Source organism: Chiloscyllium punctatum, chromosome 25, assembly GCF_047496795.1.
Source record: "Chiloscyllium punctatum isolate Juve2018m chromosome 25, sChiPun1.3, whole genome shotgun sequence".
In the NCBI taxonomy this organism is placed as follows: Eukaryota; Metazoa; Chordata; class Chondrichthyes; order Orectolobiformes; family Hemiscylliidae; genus Chiloscyllium; species Chiloscyllium punctatum.
The window spans coordinates 62,009,133-62,021,568 of record NC_092763.1 but is presented as its reverse complement, the minus strand read 5'-3'; the positions used below and the strand labels follow the sequence as shown (position 1 = coordinate 62,021,568).

Here is a 12,436-nt window from a genome sequence, read left to right as displayed (position 1 = left end):
CCAGCAACATCCTTGTAAATCTTTTCTGAACCCTTTCAAGTTTCACAATATCCTGCAGATAGAAAGAATTGCACGCAATATTCCAATGGTGGCCTAACCAATGTCCTGTACAACCGCAACATGACCTCCCAACTCCTGTACTCAATACTCTGACCAATAAAAGAAAGCATTCCAAACGCCTTCTTCACTATCCCATCTACCTGCAACGCCACTTTCAATGAACTATGAACCTGCACTACAAGGTATCTTTGTTCAGCAACACTTTGTTCAGCTAGAACCTCAAGTGTATAAGTCCCGTTAAGATTTGCTTTCCCAAAATGCAGCACCTCGCGTCTATCCGAATTAAACTCCATCTGCCACTTTTTAAACCCCTTCGGCCTATCTGGTCAAGATCCTGTTGTAATCGGAGGTAACCCTCTTCACTGTTTACTACACTACCAATTTTGGTGTTATCTGCAAGCTTACTAACTATACTTCCTCTGTTCATATTCAAATCATTTTATATAAATGATGAAAAGTAGTGGACCCAGCACTGATCCTTGTGGCACTCAACTAGTCACAGGCCTCCAGTGTGAAAAACAACCCTCCACCACCATCCTGTCTTCTACCTTTGAGCCAGTTCTGTATCCAAATGGCTAGTTCTCCCTGTATTTCATGAGATTTAACCTTGCTAAGTAGTCTCCCATGGGGATCCTTATTGAACGCCTTACTGAAGTTCACATAAAATCACTGCTCTGCCCTCAATCCTCTTTGTTACTTCTTCCAAAAACTCAAATCAAGTTTGAGAGATGTGATTTCCCACGCACAAAGCCATGTTGACTATCCCTAATTAGTCCTTGCCTTTCCAAATACACACAAATCCTGTCCCTCAGGATTCCCTCCAGCAACTTGCCCCCTACGGACATCAGGCTCATTGGTCAATAGTTCCCTGGCTTGTCCTTACCACCTTTCTTAAATAATAGCACCACGTTAGCCAACCTCCAGTCTTCCAAAACCATCACCTGGGACTATCGATGATACAAATATCTCAGCAAGGGGCCCAGCAATCACTTCCATAGCTTCCCACAGAGTTCTAGGGTACACCTGATCAGGTCCTGGGGATTTATCCACTTATGCATTTCAAGACATCCAGCACTTAATAATCTGAAGAGTTCTAGTGGAAGAGAACACTATCCAATCATCAGCAGACCATGGTGAGGCTATGGTGGAGGGAAAGTATTGATGAAGCTGATGGATCTAAATTAGTACCTGGATGTTTTCCAGCAAGTGTGCCCTGAGGTGGAGATGACTAGCTTCCAACAATTACCATCAGCCTGGTATTAGATTGGACTGCACCTGCTGACTTCAACTTTACTATATTCACAAAACATTAAATTTAATAATTGATAAATAAGATTTCTGATTAAATCAAATGGCTGATTGTGAAAGAACACAACAAGACAAAGAATAGCAGGATGGGCAAATGCAGTTCAATATGAAATATTGAAATACTCTGTAAAAAGAACATGGAAAGGAAATACACAGCAAACAGTAAATTTTCCAGAGGACATAAACTCAGTTCACAGTTTGGTAAAAGATGAGTGTCAGTAAGAGCACTATAAAAGGCTTACCAAATGCTTAGTTTCATATCTTGATTAACTAAGCATAACATCAAATCTGTTTAAAAAAAAACAAACATAATTGCACTTGGGTATATTGCTCAGAAATGTTAGGCACTCTTATAGAAATATAAAAATTGATGTAGACATTTTACAAAGCCACAGTCAAGTTACTTCTGTCAATGTTCATAAGATATTACAAAGCATGATGGAACATTGCAAACTTAGACATATTAGAGCACAGAAGGTTGATGAGGGACCTAATGGAGATAGAGTTAATGGAAAGGTAAACTAAAAGTAAATCATGATACTGTTTCACCAACAAGTAGAAAATCTAACAAGGAGACTTGTAAGATCACAAGAATTAAGGGTTAGAAAAGTTGTAAAAACTACCTACTACAAACAAATCCATAATTTCTTTTGTAACAGGTAATCAATACATGTCCTGTTTCACTCCTGCCTCCACCCCAAAATAAGTGCAAGGACATATGCCAAATTGTATACAAAGGCTACCAGCTTCACATAACTTCTGGTCGTCAAAAAGTTTAAAGGAGGACAGTTAATGAATTACAATCGTATAAGGCCAGAAATAACATTTCATGTGCTCAGCACTAAAATCTTAAATGTTTCTATGCTCATGTTGTAGTCAAATACAAAAATTTTCTTTGCTGCCCCAAATTCCTCCCTTAGCACTTCATCTACTTTCCAAATATATTCCTTTAACAGTTTCTGCCCAGTATCAGCTATTCAACAGAAGCCAAATTTTGAAAGTTTGTTCCACCAGCAGCCCAATCAAAATCTAGGAACAAATTAACATTTGATCAGTGGAAGAGTGGATATGTCTTATCTCGTTAATTTTTGAACCTTCTGGATTGTTTTTAAAAATATCATATTTATAAAGAGAAACTTAGCTTGATCAAAGCTGATGAACATCAGCACATTTTTTCTTCAATATTTTACATAAATCTTCATACACCTCTAGTCGCAACAATTCTACAACAGAATCCAAGGATACTCTATGGCACAGGAAACCGTTCAACCCATTGAATTCCTTTTTGGGGAGCTGGCATGAACTCAATCAGTATCACAGCCCCATTAAATCCCAAATCCCAACAATATAATTTCTTCAAAGACTCCAACCAATTCCTTCATAGAAATCAGGATGTGTTTGTACTACACCGTGTTCTAGGCTATTACCATTTATTGTGCAAGAGTTCTTCCCAACAGTTCCTCTATATCCCTTACGCAAAATCTTAACGCTGTGCCTTCTAGTACCTGTACTGTTACAATCAGTTTATGCCAAAAGAATTTCCTTATCTAATATACCTGAGCTTGTCAACATTTTGTACACCTTGCAATTTTTTTTCCTCTAGCCTTTCCAAACCATCACTGCACTACCATTGCCTTTACACTCCACCTCTCACTACTCATTTATTCAAATGCTAGTAGGATACTTGAATGCCCTTTTATGCTGACTGCCATTCTATTCTTGTTTTCTATCTGCCCATCTTATTTCAGTCTTCACCTTTCTCAATCTTTTGTACCTGATCTGATTTTCGTTGAAAAAAACTCATCTAACATGCAACATTACACTTTCTAGTCCCATCATAATTTCCATCTCCCTCATCATCCAAGGGGCTGTGTTTTGGCTCAATTACCTTTCAGCCTGTACCCTAAAAGGACTTTACCCATTGACCTGTTACACCATTCCTCTTTCCCCCGCCCCCCCTATCAGATTCTGATAATTTCCTCCACAAAAGGACATTTCTTCACTTCTAAGCTCCTCAAGGTACTCAGTTCCAACAAAAGGCCAAGTAAACTTACTTCCCAAATTTTTTTTGCATATATTATGATAAATATTGAGCATTACAAATACTTAGTCAGTGTCAGTTCTGGGCAAGTAACCCCAAAAAGTAAACTTCACATTTTATATTAACAATTCACAACATAGTAACTGCTTAAAACGTATCTCGGCTCAAACTTACTCCATGCAATTGTAAACTTCACATTATAACATTTGCATGGTTAGTTATTCTTCTGACTCCCCTGCAAACGTTTTATTAAACGAGCCCTATTCTCATTATTCGAATGAGCAATTTCCCCTGCTAGTGAAACCAGAGTGATCCAGGACTGAGGATACATGACAACTCAACTTATAGTTGGTATCGAATGCAGCTTGTGAAAATGGTGCAGTTCTGGATAATAACTGCAGAACAAATCAAACATTGGGATTAAAATGAGGAAAACTGTACATCACACAAGATGGAATCATAATTCTGAAGTTTACTTTTACTATAGCGTAAAACTAACAAATGACAACACTACAGGGTGGCAGAGTGACTTACTAGTATCACTGCTGCCCCCCAGCCTCAAGCACCCAGGTTCAATTTCACCCTCAGGCAACTATGTGGAGTTTGCACATTCTGCCCACGTCTGTGTGGGTTTCCTCTGGGTGGTCTCGTTTATTCTCAGAGTCCAAAGATATGTACTTTTACACTACAGTAAAATTAAAATTTCAGAATTATGATTCAGTAAAACCCCAGAATGCTCCATCTTGAGAGATGTACAATTTCCCAAATTGTTCTCATTTTAATCCCAATGGTTGATTTGCTCTAGAGTTATTACCCTGAACTGCTCCTTTTTCCAAAGTTATATTAGCCATGAGAAATGCAGGGTAACAGAGATAGGCTGGGGGTGAGTCTGCGTGGGATGCTTTGAGGATCAGTGCATACACGATGGGCCAAATGGCCTGCTTCCACATTGTATGGATTCTATGATTCTGTGAACACTTTTTAAACTATCCCAAGTATTAGGGACCTTACACCATATTCATTAAGACCTCCTAAAAACAGTATTGAACAACGAAGGCATGCCAACTCCAACAAACTGCATGGAGCATAAAAAAAACTTGCAAACAACAAGTAGCAAATGCTCATTCATTATACAAGTCTAATCAATAACCTTGTCAACTTGTGCACTTCGGAACTAGTTGGAAATTTTGTTTCTTTACACCATGTACCTGATGATAAACTTTTTCCCATTCATTCTCATATTAGTTTCATGACACTGAAATGCAAAATGTCACTAAATTACAATTGCGTGACATTGCAAAAAGTGCAAAATAAACAATCATTTCAGCACAGCACACAAATCATACAAAGTTAAAACTGTGCAAACTTTAGTTTTAAAGCACAGTAATTTAATGAGAAACATGGAAAGGTTTCATGCCTGTTAAAATACCATTAAATAGCTGAAAATGCCATGTAGAAATACAAACAGATGATTTGCTGAATCGGACTTAACGAAACGTGTTTCTTTGATCTTTTAGAAGTCGTAAATCAAATAATTCAAACTAAAAACAATTGAAATGATCGAAGTTTTTTTTTCCCTGAACCAAATAGTATCGCTTGCTTTGATGTTTAAAAGTTCATGGAACATAACCTGGCCTCGTCAGTCCGCAGATCGTCTAAGAATACGGTTTGTATCTCAATAACGCCGGTCCGTCAGTAATCAACCATAACCATAATATTCTAGTTTAATTGTTTAAAGCTGGATTTGTAATATTGACAAAGGTTAAAAACAACTAGTTGTTACACAACACTTCCCTCTGGCAATGAACACAATCACAGCAGGATCGTTCCGAAGTTTCCTTAAAAAAGCAATTACTGAACGGACGAATACAGCACTCACTTCGTACTCGAAAGACCGAGTGGAAGAAACGATACGTTTCTCGCACATCCTGGCCAAAGTCACTCGGTAAAACATTATTTAAAAAGCGCTAAAAAAAAATCAGTCTGAACGTAGAGTCCAAGCAAACGCATCCCGGGACAGAAAAATAAAAGTTACAGGGACGATCCAAAACAAGCTGTGGAGTTTGTTCTGACAAACTTGGAGAAGGAGGCAAAGAGTTAGTTCCTTTGTTTATGAAGTTCGCACACAAAACCTCCCGAAAACGGGCAGAGAATTGCATTTCTTTCTACTTGTTACGAGATTTCCCAGCGGGGAAAATAAATCAGAGAAATAAAACAGGCAACCTTTGGATATGCTGGAAACCGAAAACACATGCTTAAATCGAAAGAAAACCCGAGACCGGCCGGCGGTGCCATGCCAAGGAGTTTGGGTACTTACTACGGGTCGTTGGTGAATCGTGGGCTCCGGGGCGGCTGATATCCGTACAGATGGCAGTACAGGACGTCGAAGCAGAAGCAGCACATCTCCGAGTTGACCACCATGTTCCTGCCGCCAGGGCAGCCACTGAAACCGTTGGCGCGGGTCACGTCCTTGCAGTGGTTCTCGTTAGAGTTGTTAGACGAGGTGGAAGAAGACGAACAGCTCGATAGCTTCTGCTTCTTCACTCCACAGCACCCCGCCGCCATCTTGGAATCCACCGGCGCTTCCGCGAAGCCCCGCTTTCTACCCATACTCCTCCGCGGTGTCGAGGGGGCGGGGTGAGGTGGGGGCGGAGCGAGGCCGGGGCGGAGCCGGAGAGCGCTTGCGCCGGGCGGTCCTGCAAGGGGAAGGGGAATAAAAACAGAGAGGGGGAAAAAAAACGTGATCATATCGCACGTGCTGCGGCCCCCGAGGTCCTGTCAGTAACAGCAAATTAAATGGATTCTATCCCCGCTGCCATTGCCATGGTAACGCGGCCTACTCAACGCCCGCTGTCAACTCGCGTACTCACAAGCCAAACACCTAGGAGTTCGCCACCGTCAATTTGCCGCTTTCCGTGAGTGATCTGATTTACAATTACTTTGAACCCATACAATCTGGATTTTTAAAGTGTCACAAGCCCGGCCCCGTACCATCGGGAATTCTTTGCGAGGGAGCCGGTCGCCGTACATCAGCAACGACACCCGAATTATTCTTAATGTTACTATTCTGTGCACCTCAGTAAACTTCCTGATAGAACCGAACAAACAACATCAGCATGTAATCCTGGAATTTCCTACAAAAACACGAAAATAACCCAATGCTGCAGTTTTAGGATACTGAGTGTGGGTGGATCGATGGGATGAATGATCTCGCCTCTCCCCCCCCCCCCCGCCAAAGTAGGTAACCCTCTCTGTGTGACTGACAGCAGATTTAATTCGTACACTCATAATCTTTGTAAATGACTACAAAAAAAACACGACCAGTTAGTAGTGGAAGCACAGAGAAGTAACTCGTTTCAGCATTCAACGCTTCTCACGCATGGAAAAAAGTCACATTTGCAAAAAATAAGATTCTAGTGAAATATTATGTAATGTTGTAATCCATGAATTAGAATTTAGTCAGGGTTTTAACACCCGGAGTACTGTAAATTTCATAGTAGAATACTGTGCCATGAATTACAAGACTTATCTCACCCGACTGATTCATAATCAGAAGTATTGGCGAGTTTTGAGAAGATTTGAGATTCTGGATGTAGGTTTGCTCGCTGAGCTGCAAGGTTCATTTTCAGATGTTTGGTCACCATACCAGGTAACATTTTCAGTGAGCCTCCAAATGAAGCACTGGTGGTGAAGCCCGCTTTCTATTTATATGTTTGAGTTTCCTTGGGTTGGTGGTGTCATTTCCTGTGGTGACATCATGTCCCATTCTTTTTCTCAGGAGGTGGTAAATGGGATCCAAGTCAATATGTTTGTTGATAGAGTTCCGGTTGGAATGCCATGCTTCTATCAACAAACACATTGACTTGGATCCCATTTACCACCTCCTGAGAAAAATAACAGGAAATGACATCACCATAGGAAATGATGTCACCGCAGGAAATGAAACCATTAACCCAAGGAAACTCAAACATATAAATGGAACGCGTGCTAAACCAATAGTGCTTCATTTAGATGCTCAGTGAAGATGTTACCTAGTATGGTGATGAAATGTCTGAAAACTAACCTTCCAGCTCAGCGAGCAAACCTACATCCAGAATCAGAAGAATCTTGGGTTCCATTACAATTCACACAGTGCCTACATTTCTAAATTAAAACTGAATTTCACACTATTTAGCTGATGACATTGGGCATGATGAATGGAAGAGATGTTCATGACAGCTATAAACTGTACAAAACAGAACATATCACAAAGCAACTCAGTGGCTTCAACACATTTTTAGGTGAGTAAACATGTCACATGTGCAAAAACATTATAAATTTTGGAAAGGTTGTGTTACTGCTATATAAGACATTGGCAGATACAATCCAGAATACTGTAGAAACTGTTACCTTATCAGTGTTAAACCTTTGGAAAGCAAACTGATAATTTAAGAAGCATATTTAAAACGCAAGTCTCAAAACATTTAAACCAAAAGAACTGTGGATGCTGTAAATCAAAAACTAAAACAGAAATTGCTGGAAAAGCTAACAGGTCTGGTAGTTTTGAGGAAGGGTAATTCGATCCAAAAGGCTAACACTGATTTCTGTCCACAGATGCTGCCAGACCTGCTGATCTTTTCCAGCAATTTTTGCTTTTGTTACTAAGAAAATTGAGTTTATTTGAGAAAAGAGAAATTGAAGTCTGACATAGGAAATCACAACAAGCTTAACTCAAGCATCTATTCAATATAACATTTTAAATTACATTCCCATCAACAAAATAATCTTCTGGGCTGAGGAGGAGAAAGAATTAAGCACAGTGGGGTCTGAGATGCTGATGAACTGTGTTATGAAGATGTGGGTGTACTGTACCTTTTAAGAGAGTTGAAAGCTAACAGAGCTACCTGACAGTACCAAGTGTTCTCAATAAGGTAACAATGTAATACTTGGTCGAAAGCTAGGGTAGCTGGTTGCCTGGAGACAAAAACAGATTCGAATTAGGCCAATCATTTTAGATTATACCCCGAAATATACCAAATTCCAATCAAGTTTGATTTTGGGGTGTACAAAGTTAAAAATCACACAATACCAGCTTATAGTCCAACAGGTTTATTTGGAAGCACTAGCTTTCGGAGCACTACAAATTAAATTGCTATAAATTCTGTGTCTTACAATCTTATTTTCCTGATTCTCCTGATTCCTGAACAAGGGCTTATGCCCGAAACTTCGATTTTCCTGCTCCTTGGATGCTGCCTGACCTGCTGCGCTTTTCCAGCAACATATTTTTCAGCTCTGATCTCCAGCATCTGCAGTCCTCACTTTCTCCCATTCCTGAAGAAGGGCTTATACCCAAAATGTCGATACTCCTGCTCCTTGGATGCTGCCTGACCTGCCGCGCTTTTCCAGCAACACATTTTTCAGCTCTGATCTCCAGCATCTGCAGTCCTCATTTTCTCCTAATCTTATTTTCCACAACCACCTGTTGAAGGAGCAGCGCTCCGAAAGCTAGTGCTTCCAAATAAACCTGTTGGACTACAACCTGGTATTGTATCATTTTTAACTTTAAAAGCCAATGACACAATCCGATGCTTTGGGGGTATAAGATCAGGGAAAATTGAACAGTTAGAAGGAGAACTGCCATACCACAAGCATCCTGCATAAGTCCCCAAACTGTTACATCACAAAGTAAATCCTCCTGCTTAACTTAAACCATCAACACAGAAAAGGTTTATCCCTTGCAGTAATCTGTGAAAATTCGAGAAGCCAAGAACTATTTAAAGTAAAAATTAATGACTTTATTTCTTAAAGTATAACAGAGAATAATTAACTAACAACTATTTACAACTCTTTCCTCTAGCCTATCTTTTACTTTCCCCTCTGCAATACTGGTACGATAAAAATCCTGATTAAGATTCACAAAACAAACCTTATTATCACAAAACCAGGCAGCTTTTGATTATTCTCTGTATTCCTATATTCTTTTCTTCTTCATGAGGATTCTGCTTCACAGGTTATTGATCAATAAAGGTACCTTTAAGACAGCTACTTTTCAGGTGGTCTCTACATGCTGGTGATATGGCAGTTCTCCTCCTAACTGTTCAGTTTTCCCTGGTCTTATACCCACAAAGCATCAGATTGTGTCATTGGCTTTTAAGATTGTCAATAGACTAAATTCAAACTTGATTGGAATTTAATATATTTCAGTGTATAATTTAAAGTGATTAGCATAATTCGAATCTGTTTCTGTCTCCAGGCAACCAGTTACACTAGCTTTTGACGAAGTATTACATTGTTACTTTATTGAGAACACTTGGTGCTATCAGGAGCTTTTAAACTCTCTTAAAAGGTACAGTACACCAAAATCTTCATAACAGCTGTTAGCCATCAAGGTTCCATGGGTAACATTTTCCATATGACATATTATTTTGTTATTGGCATCTAGAGGATAGAAGTTTGGAGTAACTAGATTCCATTTGACTTAACAGAGGGAAAGGGTTCAGTTACTGAAAGCTGACACCAGTGATAAAAAGAATCAGAGGAATGGCATTTAGATTGATTAGGTGCAATACATAGGAGAAGGAAACTGGAAAGTTAGAACTTTGAAAAGAGAGAATAAAAAAGACAAGAAATGTATTCTCAAGCAGTGACTGGGATAGAGTTAATATTGAAAATAATGCAACACAAGCAGTATGTAGTGGCCACTTTGGAAACTAAGATAGCTTGTTAAAAAAGACAACTGATAACATAATGAGAGATCAATAGATTCTCAATGTGGAACAAAATGTTATCAGCAGATGAATACAGAATTGTCGAAAATATCCCAGGTATTCAAAACCATTACTCATATTGTACACTAAACTTGTGAATTCTGATAACCAAAGAGCAGAAAACTCTATGTATCCTAAAAGGATTTTTAATCAGCTCTGAATTATTTAAGTGCAATATGCAGTTTTACAGGAACTGTTCTGTTCCATTTTGTGGAACAGTGTGTAATCATTGTAGCACAGTGTCCTACCATCACATAAATTCTCAGAATTTAGGAATAACCACTCCCTGTAAAATGTTAGCAGTAATAAATGATAAAAAAAGTAATAAAATTCTACCACATTGTGTCTAATTTTATCTCAATACACTAATTAGTTATATTTCTTTCAGGCTGCAACTATGTAAACAGTGCCTTGTAATTTCAGAAGTTTGTGTAATACTTTGTCATTATTCATTGTCAGTAAAGGAAATGATGAAGAATCTGTATTGTAAGAAAATTTGCCATGTAATTCTAATACCAATTTAGAGATTTGGTTTAGATTTTAGACACTAAGTTAAAGTCCTTGAGGGAAGAATGCTGCATCTGAAAATTTAAAAATGAAATCTCAAATTGATCCTTATATTTCTACCAAGAGTTTTTAAAGCAAGAAGATTTTATGCATTTCATAAAGAAAATATATGAATTATTAACTTGATTTAAAACCTTAAGCTAGATTTTCACTATGTTCAGTGAAATTTTAATCCAATTATCAAATATCCATAAACTGCCTCCTTCACTTGCAGAATGCTTGAATATGCTCAGCATCCATAGATTCTTGTTGTTTAATAATGAACATATAAGTTCCTTTATCTTTAACTGCTGTATCAATAGAAAGATCCTCAAGTTTGAAATTGTTCCTTTTTTTAAATGCAGTAAGTTAAGACACTTGAATAAGAATTAATTTGATCTGCAAATTTTGTGACTTCAGAAATTCATTCTTTTCAAAAGGTCTGGAAGTGCCTTCTAGAATTGTGTAGTGTGCAGAAAATGAATGCGCTGTCTTTGCAAATATCTGTATGAACCAGATATACCATGCTTGATTCATTTTTACAAACTACCTATCAAGTGCTTGGATAGGAAAACTTTAAGCTTTAAAACTGAACATGACAGTGTCCTTACTGAAATAAATGAGGCTTATTTACTTGAATTATCAGAAACAATTCTCTCTTTAACTATCTGCTTATGCAAGATTGTTTCCAGTAGTTTCCAATAAATGCAAAAAAGTTATGAATCTATGCCCTTATGACGTATACCTTCCCAACAATACATTTTTTGATGATTAAGATTTTAAAAAATAGTGAAATACATGTTTCAATAACATTAGCTAGGATACCTATAAACATGATGAATAACCACATAATATAGGGGAGATAATAAAAAAGGAAGATACAGCCAGAGAGAAAAAAAAAGTTTTTTTTTCTTTTGTGCTTTTCACAACTGCAGGACATCCCAAAGCATTTTACAGTGAATTGTGTGCTTTTGATGTGTAATCACTGCAGTAACATAGGAAAGCAATTGAGAATGTTATTGATAATTCTATCAAATGGCACTCACTCAGCAATAACTTGATGTGTATTTGGGTTGTGCCAGAACCACTCAGCTCCAGGCCTCATTCCAGCTTTGGTCCAAATGTTGACAAAATACATGAAATTAAGAGCTGAGGTGAGCCTAACTGTCCTTAACACCTAGACAGTATCTAACTGTAAGTGATCAAGGAGAAGGTGAATTGGGAGAATAGTGGGTGGCACGGTGGCACAGTGGTTAGCATGTATGCATAATGATGCCTAGATGCATGCAGCTCCCACCCCTCCAACTGCAACAAGAACAGAACTCCTCCTCCTCCCCCCACCCCAGTCCTTACCTTCCACCCCACCAACCTCCGGATGCATCACATTATCCTCCGCCGTTTCCGCCACATACAAACGGACCCCATCACCAGAGATGTATTTCCCTCTCCACCTCTATCTGCATTCCGTAAAGACCATTCCCTCCACGACCTTCTTGTCAGGTCTACACCCCCCACCAACCCAACACCACACTCTTAACTCTGATCTCCAGCATCTGCAGTCCTCACTTTCTCCTAGTTGATTATCCAGGACAAAACAGCCCACTTGACTGGAATGCTGTCCATCACCTTCAACATTTGCTTTCTTTATTATTGATGTACAGTGGTAGCCGTGTGTCCCATCTTTATGATGCACTGTAGTAGCTCACCAAGATTCCTCTGACAGCACCTTCCACAC

The 12,436-nt window shown here is 38.9% G+C and overlaps 1 protein-coding gene across 2 annotated transcripts in view; it reads right to left on the bottom strand.

The window, feature by feature from the left end:
- Nucleotides 1-12,436, bottom strand: part of LOC140495992 (nuclear protein AMMECR1-like) — a 188,211-nt gene that overhangs the window by 117,176 nt on the left and 58,599 nt on the right. For both annotated transcript variants that reach the window (XM_072595387.1, XM_072595386.1), the window contains exon 2: nucleotides 5,727-6,105. In XM_072595387.1, coding sequence (XP_072451488.1) covers nucleotides 5,727-6,019 — 293 coding nt within the window. In that variant the 5' untranslated portion in view covers nucleotides 6,020-6,105. The remainder of the gene's footprint in view (nucleotides 1-5,726; nucleotides 6,106-12,436) is intronic.